We start from the raw sequence: 22,241 nt of genomic DNA, 5'->3' as shown, positions 1-22,241 counted from the left end.
ATTTATTTTATGCTTTGCGGTGGTTTATAGAGAAATATCAGTAAATTAAAACTGATAATTTCACTAATTCAAACAGTGAAAATTATCAGTGAAAATTATCGATAAATATTCTGTGAAATGACGTCATTTTTTTTACGAAATGACGTCATTATCCCAGCGAAATTCTTTAGTTAAACTCTTTAACAATGTATATAAACTGTAAAAAAAGCATAAAATAAAAAGAAAATTTGTTGGATTCGGTGGAATATCGATTTTAAATCACTCGTGTTCCGAGAAAAAATATATATGGGCCACTCGTGAAAATATTATTTTCTATGATCACTCGTGAATTAAAATCGATAATCCACCGAATCCAACAAATATCCTCTATATACATGCAACATTTATTACATTTCTTCTAGAGCGGGTTTTAGCACGTGCATTTAACTGCAATATATTTTTATTTATTAGGAACTATTTTCGAAACATATAGCTTCGCCCATAATTATTGCAGAATAACCCACACTTGATTTTCTTCTTTGTCTATAGACAACAAGTCGCGTGTAGTGTTAGAATGTTTTTTTTTCTCTATAAAATGTTCAGTTATAGAGACCTCTGCATTGACCCCATTGGCACAGCGCTCAATCCTGCTTTGTGTAGGCTACATACATTTTACATTTAATTGAACCAAGCAATGGTTCTATTCACAGAAAACGGACATGAGAGCGTTTCAAATAAGTCATAGACTTTCAATACACTCGAGCTAAACAAAATAGGTTTAAACTAACATTCAATTGAGTGCAATATCTCCATCAACACAAGTTGTTTAGCGGAAGCTTTCTTTTCTATTTCAGTAACAGTGACCTTGACCTGACGCGTTCATCAAACAACCCGTGGTAAATATAAAGTGTCATAAAGTCCGCAGAGGCTAATCAGGGACGACACTTTCCGCTTTTATGATATTTTCTGTTTTAAGAAAGTCTCTTCTTAGCAAAAATCCAGCCTGTACTAGAAACTTTATTGTCTATTGATTGCGTTAAATTGTCGACAGCACATGAACAAGCCGGTAATGTTCAATTTTGAGTGAACCAGAAATGCAAAATTCGCTGTTATACTGCCATAGAAAGCATGAATCACCGAACGTTTGCTTAATTTTCCTATCACTTTGGAATATGAGCATGATTTTGTTATTCATGGCATATTTAATTGAGACACGACATCTCGGGGATTAAAATCTTACCATTATAGCGTGAAGTTTTAATTTATTTTTCTTGTATCATTTGTAACGCTGAAGCTTCTACGCTCCTGTCGATCTTTGGTAGTACACCGGTTCTCACGCCGGTCTACAACATATCAGAGTTCCAGATTTGTTAAAAGTGTCCATTATCCGGCATGGCCGTTATCAAAGTGTCTATATCATCATTCGTTCAAATTTCATTGCACATCATCAAAATTTCAGTATTTTAAACACGGTAATTAATCTACATGCTGGAAGAGCAAACATTTTGGTATGAATAGTAACGCGATAAATAAACGCATTTCAAGTAGAAGATAAAACACGGATATCAGAGTGCCCAATTTGTTGACAGTCTCCGTTATCCGACGTGACTTTTGTCGGGAATCGAAGTGTCCACAAAATCATGCATTCCTCGTATTAACATATGCTCTATCTTTGTTTATAGTTCATTGAATACTATCAAAATATCAGTATTTGAAGCACATTAATTACTCTACATGCTGGAATAGAAAACCCCGTATTGCAATATTTCTAAGTATGTTTATTTTGTTGAAACAGGTACTCATCATCCAGTTTATGCTGTTTTCCCAATGAATGTTCTCTTATTTTGGCAAAAATCTATCATTCTTTTTAGAATACTTCCTTCATAATACGAAAGGATATACCAGTTATCAACTCAAACATGTACCGTCACTCGAAAACTAATAATAAGGGTATAATATTTGTTTTAATATTTCGCGCGTGGCTTTTGCTTTTCTTTGTTATCGAAGTGTCATCCGTTATCCAAGTATACGCATTTACAGCGTGGTGAACCACTTTGGATAAATAAAAATACAGCCTCGCTTGTTCATTTTCAGATTTGTCAAAACAATAGCGATTTGATATAGAGGGTTCTGGTTCGATTCACTGGCCTAGCAACATCTGGTGTGTTATTTTTGTTGTTGATAATTTAAGGTGAAATTTGTATAAATACATCAGTTTACAATATGTTTTAAATTATTCCAAAAAATTTAACATGCATGTTTAAGAGATACATTGTATATTTGTCATTTATGAATACATGTTCACCATTGGTCGTTGAATCTCTTTATTGTCTAACATACACAAGAGACTGATATATATGAACCATTCAGTCACGTTTCCGATTAATCGTATTCTGAGGGAACCCCAGCATCCATTATACACTCAGAGGTCTCCTATGACTTTTTTCAGTCTTCATTTTCCAATTTTATTGGAAAATATGATCATGTTTGGGTATTAAAAGTATACTTTTATATGTGTAAAGCCATACAATATCAAATAAACTGTTTCAAACTCTATGCTAAATCACGATCGGCCTACACACGAGGTATGTAGCATGTTCGAAAGAACATGTTTAAAAAATCGAAATTAAGCTTAGCCATAATCTCATATTCGGAATTTTCAAACAGAAAATAAAAACAAACAAACAAACAATATTTGTATAAATCAGTTGTCTGTGGAACGATGTAACGTAGCACAGACAATTAACACACGCTTTGCTATGAATATATATTTACAGTTGAAATGTGTGTTTTTTTTGAAATTTTTCTTTCAGTTAAATAGGCTGTTTTCACGAGCATATTTTTAATGGCAATGATAAAACCTTTCTTTTTGAATCTCTATCTTATCGTACGATTATTCTCAAGATGCACTCTTTTATTTGCTTTGCAAAACTCTAAAACTGGCATTACTGCATTTTAAAATAGTTCCTCTTAAAATCGTTTAGCGAACATATTGCCTCATTATACTACTTCCTATTGTTTGCTTTTACATTGAATTAATTGACCGACAAGAAAATATAAGAACTGTTATACTGCATTTGCAATACATTTCAGCCTTTTAATTTCCGCCAGCCATTTCCGATGACAGAAAGCGGAGGCTAAAGCAATTTTCTACGACATCATGTTTGCTATTTGGCATTGATATTTCATTCTGAAAAATGCATACTAGGAGAATTGATTCAGTGAAGATGGAAAATCATCTTTCCACGATTTACAGAGAAAACTTAAGTTTTTGTGTGCAAATACGTTTATAAGGCAAGTCATATAACATCGAAACCAATAACATTTCATAGTTTTCGTTCCCGGAAATGAATAGATCAGTTCTTGACACTTACTTGTTGTTTACCCCATCACTCTCGCATTTTTGTGTCTTTTATAGAAGGATGCGCATGAAGTCTACTGATTTTTTGCACTTAGTTTCAGACCAATAGTAGGGCGTGTCAAACGATGCAAAATTCAATGTTTCCATATTTATCACAGAGCACGACTCATATATATATATATATTCCTATTTCCACAAGCCGACAAACAAAAGGCGCACTCCATATATTCTTAGAGCTAAATTCAGGGTAAGAGCTATCCAAGAAGAAATTAATTATATATTTAAGTGCTTTTTAAACAGGAACTTAACATACAGTGTATATATAATATAGTTAAATTGACCTAGTAATGAATGCATGTTAATGAAGAAATATGTATTCTACTTAAAAAATAAGTGTTATTACTTCAAAATCCATATAAGGGCAGTCAGTAAACATAAATACCAACGAAAATGTTCGCGATTGCTTTAAACCATAATTACTATTGAATTTGACATACTGCAAGAAATACAGGTAATCGTGGAAACCACGTTTTCAAGTTTCAAGTTTATTAAGATGTAAATTAGTTCATTTGTTTACTCTTATATTGCCAAGCATAGGGTTAGTATATCAGCAAAACCTTTTTTTAAACTTTTTTACGATTTCCAATTAAATAACAACATACAAGGAGGAATCTTCAGAATGTCTTCTTAACATTCTTTTCGAAAACATGGAATACCAAACAAACGTCAAGGGTTGGAGCAAAAAATGGTTTGGTCGGATAAGTGTTAACAACTTTTGTGCCTAAAAAAAAACAGCCAGAACGCTCAACGCCCAAGTGGAGCTTGTATGCATACAGTGTTTAAACAATAATTGTTTGTAATAATAGAAAAAATTAAATACAATTAAAATATGTTTATTGCTTAATATTAGAGTTAACCACCATTATAATAAAATGTATACATATATAATAATGAAATAATATTATTAAATAAAAATAATAATAAAACGTTAAAATACTTTAATATTCAAATGTATATGCAAATGGATATATATATATATATATTCCCTATAATATCATACATGTACAAACGATATCAACATGCTCATTACAATAAAGTTGTTTATTTGTGTTGTTCACTCACTACTTAAATATTTCATGACAATTGCTTAGTACTTATACAAAGCATACAAATACATGTTGCAAAATGCCTTACAGTACAAAGTATGCCGGTGCACAGGCTAATCTGGAACAACCATGGACGCACATGCATTGCATCTCCTTTTCACAGAACAAGGTCCAAATGTATTAGCCGCGCGGTGTGAAAAAATATTTTATTCTGTATGGGGCATGCAAGCTTAAGACCATCTCGCGCATTCGCGTAGTGGGGTCAGGAGTTTCCCTGTCCGCAATAAAAGCACACACCGTTCCGTCGTCTCATAAGAGTGTACAAATGCAGTAGCATATCCAGAGCTTTAGTGGTCGGATATGTCCTAAGGCCCATCTTCGCACGAAGCGATCCTACAATGTAATAGCACAATCTTTGTATCGAAGTTGCAGTCATTAACCAATATTAACTAAATATGTGTTTAGTAAAATAAAATGTCTGATTTTGTCACAAGCTAATCCATATTAATATTGACATGTGCGATAGATTGACAGTTAATCGACTTAGTTCGTCAGGTTCAAATCATGGTATGCCCAACTTGACCAATATTTTTCATTTTAATTGCACACGAAAAATTGAGTTGAAACACGTGTATTATGTCCAAAGAATAGTTGTCATACTTAAAAATTAGCAATATAAATTTGATATGAGCATGCCAAAAAAAAATGTCAAATTAATAAAACATCCATTCATATGTGGCAAAAGTTTAGTTTGTGCTTCCGAAAATGAACCTGAACGCGAACAAACTTTTCAGAGTTTATTAACAATATCAATGAAATTACTGTTATTATACAAAATTTGAGACCACAGCATGCTCTTTATACACACTCGACCATAGGGAGAAAAAAACCTAGTTATCAAATATTATTGAATCTTCATCGGCGATCATTTTTGGACAAGGGCATGAAGAACCAATACGGTCTACAGTGAAAAGTAAGACGTACAAATGCAGCGAAATCTTTATAAAACGCATTGGTTACTAAGCATTTTGGTTTAATAATGAGAGTGAAGCAAGGCCTTTATGACCAATTTGTAAATTGTAGAAAATTTCGCTGCTGGATTGTGCGCTTTCAGTGTGGGTCTGACAAATGTGCCTCTGTCCGACCATCTGCAGGGGTTATTGTGTCTCGATTAATTCCGAATAAACTAATTATAGAGATGAACATTTACAAGCATAATAGCCAGTATGTGAATTTGTACACCACCATATTTTGGTTCACATGTGTTTGACATAACCGGAGTAACAAACACCTTTTCAAAAACACATTTATAAAATGTGACGCGCATAACTTCTTAAGCTCCATTACGAACCAAAATAATTAACAGCTTGTACACCTCTATGATTTTCTTAATTTTACTTTCACATTGACTGCCTGGACTGCAATGGCTTCTTAGTTGTTAGTTACAGATACTTCTACGTTTACTGAACTGGCTTCTCAACTGTTAGTAACAGTAAATTCAATGTTGACTGCATGGGCTGCACTTGATTATTTACCGTTAGTAACAGTTATTTCTACGTCGACTGCATAGACTGCACTGGCTTCTTAACTGTTAGTAACAGTTACTTCTACGTTGACTGCATTGACTGCACTGGATTATTAACAGTAAGAAACAGATACTTCTACAATGACTGCAGTTACTTAATTGTAAGTAACAGTTACTTCTACGTTGATTGCTTTGACTGCACTCGCTTCTTAATTGTTAGTAACAGATTCTTCTACGTTACTGCATTGTTTGCACTGGTTTCGTAACTGTTAGTAACAGTTACTACATCGTCGACTGCATTTGTTGCACTAGCTTCTTGACTGTAAGAAACAGATACTTCTACGTTAACTGTATTGTCTACACTGGCTTATTAAACTTCTACGTTGACTACATTGTGTGCACTGGCTTCGTATTTGTTAGTAACAGTTCCTTCAACGTTCACTGCATTGAATGAACTGACTTCTTAATTGTTAGTAACAGTTACTTCTACGTTGAATGCATTGATTGCACTGGCTTATTAATTGTTATTAACAGTTACTTCTACATCGACTGCATTGACTGCACTGGCGTATTAATGGTAAGTAACAGTTACTTCTGCGTTGAATGCATTGACTGCAGTGGCTTCTTAATTGTAAGTTACAGTTACTTCTACGTTGATTGCATTGAATGCATATTAGTAACAGTTACTTGTGCGTCGTCTGCATTAACAGCACTGGCTACTCAACTGTTAGTAACCGTTACTTTTACGTCGACTGCATTGACTGCACTTGTTTAATAATGGTTAGTAACAGTTATTTCTGCGTTTACTGCATTGACTGTAATGGCTTCTTAATGTTTAGTAACAGTTACAACTACGTTTTCTGCATTGACTGCAAATATTTTTTTAATTGTTAGCAACATTCACTTCTACGTTGACTGCATTTACTGCACTGACTTCTTAATTGTTAGTTACAGTTATTTCTGCGTCGACTGCATTGACTGCATTGGCCTCTTAACGGTTAGTAACAGTTTCTGGTGCATCGACTGCATTAACTGCATTTGCTTCTTAATTGTAAGTAACAGTTTCTTGTGCGTCGACTGCATTAGCTACGCTTACTTCTTAATTGTTAGTAACAGTTACTTGTACGTCGACTGCATTGACTGCACTGATTAATTATTTTTAAACAACAGATTCTCTTTCGTTGACTGTATTGACTGCACCGGCGTCTTAACTGTTAGAACCAGTTACTTCTACGTTGACTGCATTGACTGTTTAATTGTTAGTTACACTTACTTCTACTTTGAATGCATTGACTGAACAAGATTCTTAATTAATTGTAAGTAATAATTACTCTACATTGACTGCATTGGGTTCTTAATTGCTTGTAACAATTGAATCTGAGTTTAATGCATTGACTGCACTGACCTCGATTGCTACTGTAAGCTTGATCTTCATGTAGGATTTATACAGACAAAATTTAGATGTGTCAAGTATCTCCTTCAAAGCAACTCATTGGTCGGAAAAAGGTGTTACTATTTTAATGCTATTGCATTTGAACTTGATCCGACACATCAAAAAAAAAATGCACGCAGACTTGTAATTTATTTCGTGGCATAAAAATTGGACAATTCAAACTATCGACACCCACCCAACAACCGACCGAACACAAATGAAATAAACAATGGTTTCAACTTCGTTGAAATATTGAACATATTCTACATACATTAAGCAATGCCATGGGCGTTTAATTTATTCAAATACCGGTTTGATAATGAGCAATCATCAGAAGAAATGGGGCTTATTTTAGCGCGCGTTCAACTAAACGATTAGAGAATGTAACATTTCTGTTTAATTAAATTAACGACAAGACGTGGAACACTCACATTAAATAAAAATACCGCCTCGCTTGAAAATTTCGAGATTGATAAACTAATTTACTAACGTGTTGATATAGAGGACAAGGGTTCAACATCTGCTTATTAAAATTTGACTTCTATGCTAAATTATGTATAAACATAATTTGAGTGTATTGTTTTTTTAATTTTATTCAATCAACCTGTGGAAATTAAAGCTTAAGAGCTAATTTGCTTTTATGTCACAAATGAACGCAATTTTATGTTTGATCTTTGAACATGTACCTAATGTCACGCTAGATATAGATAAGCCACTAAGTCACTTATCCGATAAATGAAATTCTAAGCACACACGACAAGCCTACCTCTAAGTGTTTCCTATCATTTGGTTTAGTCTTCGTCTTCAATTTTATTTGAAAAACAGCCAAAATGATTGGTAGCATTGATATAATTCTTTATGACTGGAGACTTGAAATATCCTAAAAATGTTTCAAAATGAATGTGTAAAAATTATCGGCTTAAGTTCAAGCTTCGCAGCCTTTGTTGGAAAAAAAATGTTTCAACAATCAAAATTATCCGCGCTAAAATCTCAAAACCAAAATTTTCAAAAGAAGTCACGAAAAAAAAATATATTTGTTAAAATCAGTTGTCTGTGTTAAAAAATTTTGAAACCGATAGCACACGTTTTTTTTTTATTGATCAATTTTTTTTTGCTGCTTTCACAATAATGTATTTTTCGTTTAGAGTATCATATCGTACTATTATTCTTAAGATGCACTTATTTGTATGCCTTTCAAAAATAAAAAGCATGCACCTCTCCATTATTAAATATTTCCTCTCAAATTCGTTAAGACGACATATCGTCGCAATTCACTTCTTTCCTTTTTGCTAATACATGGAATTGACAAGTAATATCAGGACAGCTTAACATCATTAGCAATACATTTCAGCCTTTAAAATTTCTGCAGGCCATTTCCGATGACGGCTATTTTAGACGAAATTTCATTTAGAAAAATGCATAAAAGGAAAGTGATTCAATGAAGATGGCACGGTTGTTGCCACAGTTTAATGTCGTTTAAAATTGATTGAATCATCTTGTATTTAGCATTGCTTTCCATCTGTATGTTTTCAGTGTAACACGTATATGGGTTTATTATTTAATTAAGTAGAGTTTCAAATAATATTACGCACTTATGTTTGGTTTCCGGTGGTTAAAGGTTTGAGGATAGGTTAGCGCAATTTTTTGAATTAATAGCAACTTCTTTTTTATTTGAAATGAAATTTTCGTTTTACGCAACTCAGGAAAATATTTATTTCTATACTCACTCGTGAAATATACTTCTATCAAACACCAAAATCAACTAAATATCCTCCGACATAATGTTGTAAATGTACGGGATATTAACCCATTTATGCCGAGTGGACTCTCCCATCCTTTTAAATTGGATCAATTTATTTCCAAAATTAGGGATGCCTAGTATATTTATTTCTATATTTAGAATATTTCTTACAGAAATTCCTTTAAGCAAACAGCGCAGACCCAGATGAGACGCCGCATCATGCGGCGTCTCATCTGGGTCTACGCTGTTTGAAAAGGCCTTTTTTCTAGACGCTAGGCATAAATGGGTTAACAAATGTTAATCAAAAAAGCATGATATAATATAATGCATCTCACAAACTATGTCGAGGAGTGGATATCGTCTTCAAAAGTGATTATGATTTCTATCAAATAATCTAGAATTCAAAATTTCCTATTTCACATCTTGAAAGAAATCGCGTTCAGGAAACATATGGCTTGCTAGTTATAAACGATTCTTAAGGTAAACGCATGATCAGTGCATGCTTCTGGTAGGCGTGATCACTGCGTTTGTTAGTTATTTTCGTTACCACAGAATGATAGATATACACTCGGCGAAAGCGTGTGATATGAAGCACATGACCATACACGCGAGATTATTGTGCGATAGTGAGACACGTGTCCATACCGTGTGAGTAGATAATTAAACAATGGCAAAACGATCAAAACAGTTTTCATCGCAACAGAAGTCTGGAAAGCGTGACAATAAATACAAATTTCCATGACATCACAACTCTTTGATGCTAAAATACCTTAATGTACATTATTGCATCGTGCTTTTGTATTTCCTTTGTTCTTTATTTTCATAGCACAATGTCACATATTTTGGATGTGTAAACGATTTATAAAATAATGATTTTATTATCTTTTTCGTTTATACTATATAAGTCAATGCAATAAAACAGTATATTGCATAACTTAAATGTTATGTTATGCTACATGTACATGTTTCCCAACTGTAAAAAAACGCTCTTGTTTCAAACAAAACGTCGAAAACGTCGAAACTGTTGTCAATAAGAAACTGCTTCTTAGCACACATACTATGTTAGGCCTATGTTACTGTCGTTGAAACGGAATATGGTAATGGAAAAAGAATCGGATAGCAAATAAATTTACTAAATTTAATTACTGCAATTTTTACATAAAATTTTGCTCAAGAATACCTTGGCGGACAGGTCAGAAAATCATTTGAACAAAATTCACTTCCGTGAATGCTTTAAGTATTTAATTTCCGCGATAGGTTCTATAAATGTGTGTGGGCAACGTCACGGAAACCATTTTCCGCTATAACTTCTGATAATGTGTGGGGAAAGTTGTCATATTTTATTCTTCGTTTTATGTCGGCTAATGAACTGCGTTTTACCTGCAGGCAACAGTGCCTGACAGCAACGCATCCAGACACAATAAGCAGAACATATTGACATGTGTTTCTGGTTATATAAACGTGCAGCGAAGTCGGCGAAATCGGCATAGGCATTTATAGACTTATTGATTCGCGTTCTGAGAAAACTGTTCATAATGCATGTGCGTAAAGTGTCGTCCCAGATTAGCCTGTGCATTCCGCACAGGCTAATCTTGGACGACACTTTCCGCCTAAATTGGATTTTTGCTAAGGAGAGACTTTATTTAAACGAAAAATGTCATAAAAGCGGAAAGTGTCGTCCCTGATTAGCCTGTGCGGATTGCACAGGCTAATCTGGGACGACACTTTGCGCACATGCATTATGCCCATTTTTCTCAGAACACGTCTCAATTATTTAGAATTAATAAGAAAGTGTGTTTGCAATTCATTAGAAGGCTAAAATATTTTCTTTTACATTTGGTTGCCTTATTTTATACATACACGATATACTGTTGTCGATTTATCGAAAGGAGCTTGATATAACTTACTCAGGTTACAAATTAAAGATAATGATAATGCAAAACTTAAGGAAAACTTGAAAAAATGTATAAAACTAAATTAAGGTCATTTTCTGCTTACAAGGCTCAATCTTTTTACCGCCAAACCTTCCAGTGGATCTTTTTCTGAATTATACAGTTTAACGATGTTATTGAAAGAATTATTTATAAAAAATTCACCATTTGGAATAGCTTTAAATTATTTCTTAAAGTCATAGACATATTTAAAAGTTTACCACTCGAACCGAACCCGGGGCCTTAATGACAAAAAGGGCATGCGTCATTCAATGCACCACTTCGGCTTTTGAAAACAGAAGGCATTTTGAATGCTATTTTAGTAATAGAGTATTGTATGCATTTGTCAAGTTACCGATGAAAAGTATTCCCAATATCAACTGATGATTATTAAGTAAAGAAACACATTTTCATAAACTCGTTTCTTCGTGAGAATTGTTATTTGCCTCGTCTAAATAAATTGCTTACTTATTTTCTGAATGTTGGAAAAAATGTCTGACGAGAGAAAGCAAAACAAGTCCCTTTTTATTACATTAAAAAGAGACTGATAATACGCTGAATAAATATTTATCAATAAACAATAAACAATATGTAAGTAATTGTTATATATTCTCAACAATGGTTTCAAAGTGTATGAGGTCCCTCTGCGCCTGAAACTGCAGTATGTGAGGAGACGGAGTGTGCCCCTCAACTCCTATCTTGTTTATTCACTAGACTCACGAAACTTAGAGCAAAGGTATAAATTAAAGCTGCACTTTACTGATTTTTATTTTTAACTGAACGATTTTTTAATTCTTTTCTTGTATTGTGTGTTGTGATGGGGTTGAGCATGAGTACACAAAAATTAAGTCGAAAATGAACAAAACACATTGAATAAGTAAAACTTGTCGTTTGAGTATTACACACATGCATGCAAAGATAAATTATGTTGACATGAAGTTTCAATAGAATTTTAATTGTTTGAAGTTAATGCGCAATGGTACTTTAACAATAAGGCAAAATAATGAAAATGCATGTTAATTTTCGGATAACGTTTAAATTAGAATTGATAAATATGTACAGCGAAACAATGAATTAACATTGAATTTTTCTTTATATTTTTACATCTTTGTCAACACGCGGATCGCTTATTATAAACTAAAATTCGCATTTTACTTTAACATTTTGGCGTCAAACTATTCATCCGGACGACCTCGAATCGAATCCTAATGGTGCCAACAGGTTTTTTCGTGTTGAGCTTTATCATTCAGAAATGCGGTATGTATTGTTACTCATTTATTATAGAAAATGGCATGTAATAAATTTATCAAATATTTATTCAAAAATTCAAAAATACATGTATAACAATAGTGTTAATTAAATGGGGCGGGATTAAAATGTCGTGATTGGTATTTACTGAATATACAACCTGGTGTCGAACACCAGTAATAAATATTTTAGGTGCAATACATACTATTAACAATATAAACTTCTTTTCATAGGCTTCCGTTTAAATGAGGTACGCGTCTTTAACAAAGAGAAAACTATTTTGTCAATATTGTACTTTCTGCAGCATCGTTTGCCATTTTGCGTCGCATAAAGGAGTGGCTAATATCGCCGGTGAACAAAACAGACTTCGAGTGTCTTGTAAGCAATAGTCGGCTGGAAATTTAAATGTAAAGGGTGGTTTCATTGACAGTCTTCTGGTTTTGAATTGTTATGAGCTGAGACAGAGACTTGATATAAATTTTCAAAAGGTGTTGAATACCGTAGTCTTTATGCCCTTAATGGGGAAATAAAACGCTTCGTAGCGGTTATTGTTTTGTTAAGCGGTTACAGAGGACACTATGTTTTATACATCAAAATTGGGTCTCATTTGTGTTATTCTGATATTGGTGGGTGTGATTTTGTTACCGGAAATAAATGTGATTGTGCTTGGAATTGGTGACGACAGTTGAAGCAATGACTGATAATCGTGATTTACATGATAATTACACCGCCAACACCACCATGGCTTTGGACATTATAACTGTTTCAAAGCTGGTCAGTAATTGCATCTGGCGTTTCGTGCCGCCTGTACTCTTTGTGTTGGGCACATTCGGAAACCTTCTCTCCATTTACGTCCTGAACCGAAGTGACAAAACATCAACGTTGATAAATCTCTCCGCACTAGCGGTCTGCGATCTCTTTGCGCTCTACAGCGGCCTTGGGCGCGAGTGGATTATCCACGTTTTCAAGTATGACATCAGAGATTTCAGTGACGTCTTTTGTAAACTTCACTTCTACTCCGTGACGTTTAGCCTTCAGTTTTCGTCCTGGATTTTGGTAGCCATTACTATCGAGCGGGTGATAAGCGTTCAGCGGCCGCATATGGCCAAGTTGGAGTGCACCAAGATGTTCGCGTTGACCGTCCTTTGCACGGAGTCCCTGGTTTTGTTAGTCTTAGATGGACATCTACTGTACGGCTTTTCATTGACTCATAACAACGCGACGACGTTCTCAAACGGAAGCGCGAACGAGAGTAACTACAGTCTGAAACTCAAGTGTCAGCCCAGTCAGGTCAATGAGCAATACGCTCGCTTCGTTTATTACGTATGGACCTGGATCGACTTCGGTGTTGCGTTTCTGCTACCTTTTGTTATTCTATTAACGTGTAACGTTCTAATAGTCGTAAACATAAAACAGAGTCAGCGTTTCCAACGAGTAGCCACTAGCAAAAACGCTCGAACCTCGCTGAATTCGCAAAAGCCCGTCCTTTCCCTGACAGCCATTTTGTTGACCTTGAACTCGGTGTTTTTCATATGCGTCGGCCCGGCAAACATCTTCCTGATTGGTCAGTTCTACTGGTGGCCGTATGACGTCAGCAACGAATACGACGAGGCCATAATGGAGTTAGTCTGGGCCGTTGTTGGAATTCTGATGTACTCGAACAACGCAGTTAACTTCATATTGTACATATTTTGCGGCTCGCAATTCCGCGCGGAAGTGAAATGTCTTCTTCTGAAAATATGCGGCAAAAGCACGAGAATCTTGCCTCGCAGACGTCAGTTCGCCTGTCACGCGCTCACCATCAATATTTCGTACAAACAGACGTCCAGCTGTTGAGAGCCACGTGGTGACTTGTAAAAAATATTCTAGCGTGTGTGTTTTTTGAAGAGTTTGAAGCCATATGATTACTTGTGTTCTAATTATTTTCTTATATAATTTTATACATTATTTTCTTATATCAATTGTTATTGTATTTTCTGTTTATGGGTTTCTATCTTGATTTATTTTCAATCTTATCCGAAATTGTACATACATTTTTGGTAATAATATGTCTTTGTTACATAATAATATCAAGAATAACAAAAAAACAAACAGGATAATTACAAGCTTTTTTTCAGTTATTATAATAACGTAATTATTCATCACTACATAAAAACGCTACTTAAAAAATATACAATACGAGTTTTATTTGTGTGCAAATACGAGTATAACGCAATTAGTAAAAGAATTGCCCTTTTACGCCATGACAAGGGGTGGTATTTTAAATAATTCTTAGAATTATAATAATTTTCGCTTATAATTTTTCTTTAACTTTAATTTTGATCTTAAATATGAATATTCTTTTTTTTTTAACAAATTTTGAAAAAAAATAATTATAGCATGAAACATTGAATATTTTCCTTTGCGTACTGTACCATTTTGTATTAATTAATTAAATAGTTGTTTAGTGCTTCTTATGGGATAATAAAATATCGTAGAACTAATCTATATGTATATGTTTCTTCAAATCTTTGAAAGATTTTCAGCAGTCTTACGAGTTCAGAATTACCTAAGATCATTTAATAATAAATGTGACGTTCTTGGGTGAAAATATACACACATCAATTCACTTATTGCTGAACCTACACTTGTTATGTATCTGTATCCATTACAATGTGATTACTGTATCCGTATTACATCTGCATAAACATTATATTCATACACTAATTATTATACATTTAATCAATAATGCGATCTAATGACCGACTGTTTCCTCATCAATTCGCTAACATGGGAAAGATATAGTCGGATGAAACGATTAAATTCATTCGGTTAATGGTTTTCATGAAATACAGAAAATGCCCAAAGGCGGATTTCGTTATGTTCGTGTGCTCAATGATTTCTCAAGATTTATCCTAAAGCTAAACTATTTTATAGAACATAATAGGACCCATAAAGAAAAGATGAGGTTTATCCCACTCCTTGGTTTGTCCTACACCTATATTGACTACTTATTTTTTGCCTGTCACTCATCCTTCATTTGTTCTTAAATTTGGATTTATACATGAAATGAATGTTTACTTTTTGAAATAAATATACCGTTCATAAATGAAAGCCGTAAGTTATCGATCCAATGCAGCGTTTCTTTTATATTCGTTTAGCTAAAAAAAATGGATCCAACGGGGGATTGAACTAGGGTATTTCACGTGGTAGCCTGACATTTTAACCGCGAGGCTAAAGTGCTCACCCGATTGCTTGACTGTTTGAATTCGCAAGACCATATTTTACGACACAGCTGACGAAATCACTTGATTGCGTCATTCAGGTCATTGGGTACGCAGTCGTTTAACGAGTTAAGTGTTTGTGTGTGTTTACGATGGATTATTATAATTTTAAGAATGTTAATAACAGTGTTGGGATATAAAACTGGAATGAAACTGCTGAGACTGCATTTTTGATCTCGTTAAAATGTTGAATGTATTCGAATAACGCGATGTTTTATTGAACAATTGATGGATTAAATTTAAGAAAAGTGTCAGTGTACACACAGGCAGCTTTTTTTCTGAACAAAATTTGAGTTATATTGAAATGCTGAAATCACTTACATGTAGGCTGACGTATTGTAATTTAAATGAAGGCACACACTTCACTGAATATGGCTAGTAAAAATATACAGTTGGCATATGAACACCATTTTTCCTTAAAAATTCGTTTAACAGAAAAAAATAACAATAACATATCATCATAACTTACTCCTTTCCTTTTCCTTGATGGTAACGCGTATTGACCTTCAAGATACTAATCGTTAAGCAACATTTGCAACACATTTCAGCCTGTTTAATTTCCGCCTGCATACGTTTCTAATGACACACAGCGGTGGCTGGTGAACTTTTCTACGACATCATGTTTGCTATTTTGGATATGGATTTCATTATGTAAAATGCATGATATGCGAATTGATTCTGCATCAGTGGAGCAACCTTGTTATCATGATAATTAAAGAATACTAGGTTAAGCTTGACAAACTTTACGTTTTTCTAGTAAATCGTATATTTGCGAGTTTTCATTGCGAGAAAATAACATTATCTGTATTCGACACGTACCTGCCATTCTGTTCATTGAAATATATCGCCTTTTTTCGGAATGTGTACCGCAAGCAAATGGAACTCAAACACGATTGAAATCAAGAGACTTAACGGAAACTAGAGCTTTGTCACAGACGTGACGAATACCCCCACACGCCGCATCGACACAGAATATTGTGCATGTTGTCTTCACAAAATAAGAAAAGGTAACGTGATTCGGTCAATTTAATCATGAAAACATTTCTTATAAAAACAAAAACAGCTAGGCTTTTGCTTTCAGTCATATGCTGAATGTGTAAAATGCACTAAATGACCCCATGACCTAGTTTTCGGCCCGGCATGGCCCATGTTCGAACTTGGCCTGGAGATTATCTAGATAAAACTTCTGACCAAGTTTGGTGAAGAGCGGATTAAAAGAACTTGAAATAGGGAACACCATGCTGAATGTGTAAAACGCACTAAGTGATCCCGTGACCTAGTTTTTGGCCCGGCATGACCCATGTATAAACATGGCCTAGACATCATCTAGATAAAACTTCTGACCAAGTTTGGTGAAGAGCGGATGATAAATACTTGAAATAGAGAGCGGACACCATACTGAATGTGTAAAATGCATTTAGTGACTACGTGACCTAGTTTTTTGCCCATGTTCGAACATGGCATAGTGATCATCTATATAAAACTTCTGACAAAGTTTGGTGAAGATCGGAAGTAAACTACTTCATTTAGAGAGCGGACAACATGCTGAATGTTTAAAACGCACTAAGTGACCCCTTGACCTAGTTTTTACCCGGCAAGGCCCATGTTCGAACTTGGCCTAAAGATCATATAGAAAAAACGTCTGACCAAGTTTGATGAAGATCGGATGAAAACTACTTGAATTAGAGAGCGGACACCATGCTGAATGTTAACAAACGCACTGAGTGACCCCGTGACCTAATTTTGGCCCGGGATGGCCCATGTTCAAACTTGGTATAGAGATCTTCTAAATAAAACTTCTGACCAAGTTTGGTGAAGATTGGAAAAATACCACTTGAATTAGAGAGCGGCTAACATGCCGAATGTTTAAAACGTACTGAGTGACCCCGTGACCTAGTTTTGGGCCAGGCATGGCCCATGTTCAAACTTGGCCTAGACATCATCTAGATACAGCTTCTGGCCAAGTTTGGTGATGCTCCGATGAAAACAACTTGAATTAGAGAGCGGACACTTAATACGGACCGATTGAGAGACAGACCGACTGACAGACAGACAGACAAACAGACAAGTTCACACCTATATACCCCCTAAACTTAGTTTGTGGTGGTATAATTAAACGTGTCACAGCTTTATCGCCGCTATGCTAAACTACATGTTATTATAAAGCATGTTTGTTTTACACTGTAGGCCATTTTATGATATCAGCTTTACATTTGCATTCAAATTTCTAAATTACCATTGGCAGATACCTTTGCATAATAGCAGAATTAAAGCCTACACTATATCATAAATCAGATTCCTTCTTATAAAGATGTTCCGAAATTCAGCATCACATGTACAGCAATTTCATGTATGCTAAAGAATATAATAATTCACTCAACAAAAAATGACCTGACTCATGTTCAATGTAAAAATTTACTTAATCATTGTGCATCTCTCCGTGGATAACAATAGTGCCTATTTCAAAAGAGTTCTTATTCTTGTAGATTAAATGTCATAATTTGGTAATTAAAATATATCATTGTTATCGTTCCTCCAAGTAATGATTGAGATAAATCAGATAAAAGTTCCAAATCTCGTAACTCCAGGGTATACTTAGAATATATCTTCTTATTATACGTTATACATGTACGTATTAGGTCATTTTCTTTGTTATGAATTATAGAAAATAATATCCAAAAAATAACAAAATACATCTAAATGGCATTTGTAAGAATGACATCGATGCATCATTGTAGAAATATGGAACAGCTGTAATTTCATTCTTTAAAATGACATCACTAAATACATGGCATTGTAATGGTCTTTACCGTGGATGAGAATGACGTGCCTTATATTATATTCGTTAATTTTATTTGAAAGAAAATCTTTATTCGGTGATACTATTAATTGATATATTAGTGATTAATAACAACATGTAGCATAGATGTCCTGTTATTTGCTTTTATCTTCAAAAGTTATTGTCTTTTCTTACAATGGTCTGCTCAATCAAATTCCTCTGTAACGAATGCTATAAAAAAAAATAACTGACATTCGTTTGATAGAGAGTGGTGTTTCGTTTAAGAAGTAAATTGAATCTTAAGAATTTTGGTTTTGGCGCCAACATTCATGTGTCTTCATGACATAATTAAAATCTTCGAGGCAAATAACGTCTCTTTTATGCCTTTTTGCATAACCCAAAATACAACTGACTGACCTTTTGTCAACACGACAATGTGAATCGCATTGGTTCAAACATTGCTTTAGTGTTAAGCTCAATCATTCAGGTATTGCAAAGTTAAGCATTTCAAATGCTAATCATTGTTTTTGTGTCCAATGGATATGTTAAATATGATCAATCATTTATTTACAAATTCAAAAAGACATTTATGGCATTTATATAAATAAAGCAAAGCGGGATTAAACAACTTGTCACAAAGTGCATAAGATTACTAGGATAGTATTTTTTTATGTTTGTTTTGCAACAAGTTCAAAATGATGTCTACCTTAATGGATATACAAATAGATATCATATATTAACGTCAAACTAAACGAGGAGAATGCACCAAGTTATAACAATTGCTTGTTTCACTTATAAGTCATGTTGTGTTACAGAATGCATAAGAACGATTACTAAGGATAGTATTAATTTATGTTTTTTTGCATCGCGATCAATATCGTGTCTACCAAAATGGATATACAAATAGACCTAACATGTTAACGTCAAACTAGACAGTGAGAATACATCTATTTATTTTCAATTGCGTGTTACACTTATAAGTCATGTCTTGGGTAAGCACATTTAGCCCACACTTGTTGTATAATTTAATGTAAATCACAGGCTAACGTCCATCTACATCCGTTGCAAAAGTCATATTACGTCGTTACCTTTGGACACGTGACTTTGCGCACGTTCCTGTCAAAAATTACAAAGATCACCATTGAGTGTATAAATATATATTAACCCATTTATGCCTAGCGTCTAGAAAAAGGCCTTGGCAAACAGCGTAGACCCAGATGAGACGCCGCATGATGCGGCGTCTCATCAGGGTCTGCACTGTTTGCTTAAAGGAATTTATGTAAGAAATATTCTAAATATAGAAATAAATATACTAGACATCCCTAATTTTGGAAATAACTTTATTAAATTTCGAAGGATGGGCGAGTCCACTCAGCATCAACGGGTTAATATATTCACTTAAACAGAGAAGTCAGTATACGTTAGACAACCGGGCAGATATGTCATATTTACTTGTTCACGAGGGGCCGTAATGCCACCGCATATATCGTGTTGTTCAGAATATATTACTGACATTGCATTGGAAAGCGTTTTTTCTTAACGATAATTATAAAAAAAAAATCGTAATGAAAATCGAAATAGACTTGTGTTCGTTATTGTGTTCCACCAGGTTTTTTTTTAGAAAAGGGGGAAGACGCTGGACGCTGGGTAAAAGGGGAAAATCGAGCGCGAAAAAGACATATTTGGGGAAAAAAATAAAAACTGTTCATTTCAATGTCTATAACTCACCTACAGACTTCAGGGTTTTTTTTAGAAAAAGAGGCATGTCTCTGACCTTTTTGTTCTTGAACACATGATCAAGTATGATATTAAAGTCAAAGTCCTAAAAGAAAGTTGCAGGGGTGGATCAAATAATGGGAAATGTTTTCAACTGGGGCCGGGGAACGATGTCAATATTGTGATTTCAATTTCATGATGAATGGGTTGACGATTTAAATCTGCTACAGTATTGGAAGGGAAAGGTGCGACAGCTGCCGATTGTCTACTTTCACTTTCACAATAATGCGACAGTATTAATCGATGTTGATTACATGTACCTCCGAATCCTGCTGGGTTTCAACGGTTTTTGATGATTCATTCTTAAAAAATGCGTCAACGCAATTAATATTTTCCTAGTCCGAACGTTTTATTTTGTTCGTGTATGAACGCCAATTGTGAGACTTTTTTCTGTTTTAACGTTTATATCTTGGCTTTCACATAACCCGGATGAAAATTCGACTGGTTTCCGGTAATTAATTGACGAAACACCCTTCTCGCACAAGACCGGAATCCAGTAAAATAGTCACATGATTAATACGATTAGTTGCCCGGTTTCCATGACGTTATTTAAGAGCTATATATATAGAATCACTGGGATTCCCCGATTTGAGTGTTCGTCAGGAGAGAGAGAGCGAGATTGTTGTACATGGTACAAATTGGATAAGTGTCGACTTCCCAAAAGAAAAAAAAACATTTCTTTGAGGGTAAAATATTATATTTTGGTGAAAAATTATATTTTTGGAGGGGAAATGGTATTTTTAGGGGAAAAATTCTGGTAGGGAAAGACGCCGAATATCGGCGTCACTTTCTTAGTAAAAAAACCCCCTGTCCACTGACTATGCGAAATATTGTTATAGAAATGTATCTGAAATACAGTTTCGTTTCGCACACGAGTTATTTTTAAGATTAAACGCATACAGCTAACAATAAAAAGTCTTTATGTATTCTTGCATAACAAGTAAGCCTATTTAACATGTACGCGTCTTTAACAAAGAGAGACGGTATTTTAATAGTATACTTTCTTCTAAATCGGTTTGCATTTTGCGTCACAGAAGGGAATGGCTAATTGCATTCGCCGGCGAACAAAAACGACTTCGACTGGCATGTAAGCAATAGTCGGCTGGAAATTGAATTGTCGAAGGGTGGTGTCATTGACAGTCTTCGGGATTTAATTTGTCAGGAGCTGAGACATGGGCATGATTTAAGCTTTGAACAAGTTTTGATTACCATTTTCTGTTTTCATGCCGTAGATAGGGAAATAAAGCGCTTAATCACTGTTATTGTTTTTTTTATAGCGGATATAAAAGACACTTTTCTTTATACACGATAATCTGGTCTTATTTGTGTAATTCTGATAAAGGTACGTGTATTGTATGTTACCGAAATAAGTTTAATAAGAAAGTGATTATGATTGGAATTGGTGACTTCACTGTTCGCTTAGAACTTTTTTTATAACTTGCATGTTCGCATAAGTATGAATATTCACTTTATCTTATAACGGTATTTGTACAAATCGGTAAAAAAAATAATACCACGAAAAATTGATAATTTTCCTATGCGTATTGCACCATTTTCTATAAATTTAAGATGTGTTTAGTGTTCCTCGTTGTATCATTAAATAGAGTTGAAAAAAATATGAATAACTGTATATGTGTCTTTTAATTTTTAAAGCTTTTCAGCAAATTTCAGAATTTTATAAGAAAAATTATAATCAATTTGACTATCTTGGATAAAAACTTACACAAATTAATTCACAAATTTCTGAACATTCACTTTAATCATTGTATGTTATTGGGTGAATATTTGATTAGGTGCCATTTACTGTCCATATTCAACAATAATCTAAATGGTAGAAATTAACGGTAAATATTTTCATAATTACAATGTCAAATTATATGTGAGAACTATTAGATAAGAATTCTAAGCAGATCACACGCTTAAAGCCGTTTTTTGCTTTGTTGAAGTAACTACCCCCCACGTATTTTGGTAACGGTGTGTTGTCCCAATTCTTTATAGGTAATTTTCTTGATTGTTTTATAAACAAATGTCAAACGGAAATAAAATTAAGCAACCACACGGAGCTAAATATATTTAAACTTAACTTAATAACAGTTATAT

At 34.2% G+C, this 22,241-nt stretch overlaps 1 protein-coding gene across 1 annotated transcript; it reads left to right on the top strand.

The window, feature by feature from the left end:
* Positions 1 to 13,016: 13,016 nt before the first annotated feature.
* Positions 13,017 to 14,159, top strand: LOC127831598 (apelin receptor-like). Its single transcript, XM_052356575.1, has one exon. It carries the CDS (start codon positions 13,017 to 13,019, stop codon positions 14,157 to 14,159), a length of 1,143 nt encoding a protein of 380 aa, XP_052212535.1.
* The last annotated feature ends 8,082 nt before the right edge of the window (positions 14,160 to 22,241 follow it).

This window comes from Dreissena polymorpha, chromosome 5 (assembly GCF_020536995.1).
Source record: "Dreissena polymorpha isolate Duluth1 chromosome 5, UMN_Dpol_1.0, whole genome shotgun sequence".
Taxonomy (NCBI): domain Eukaryota; kingdom Metazoa; phylum Mollusca; class Bivalvia; order Myida; family Dreissenidae; genus Dreissena; species Dreissena polymorpha.
The sequence above is the reverse complement of the archived record's forward strand: the minus strand, read 5'-3'. Positions and strand labels throughout refer to the sequence as shown.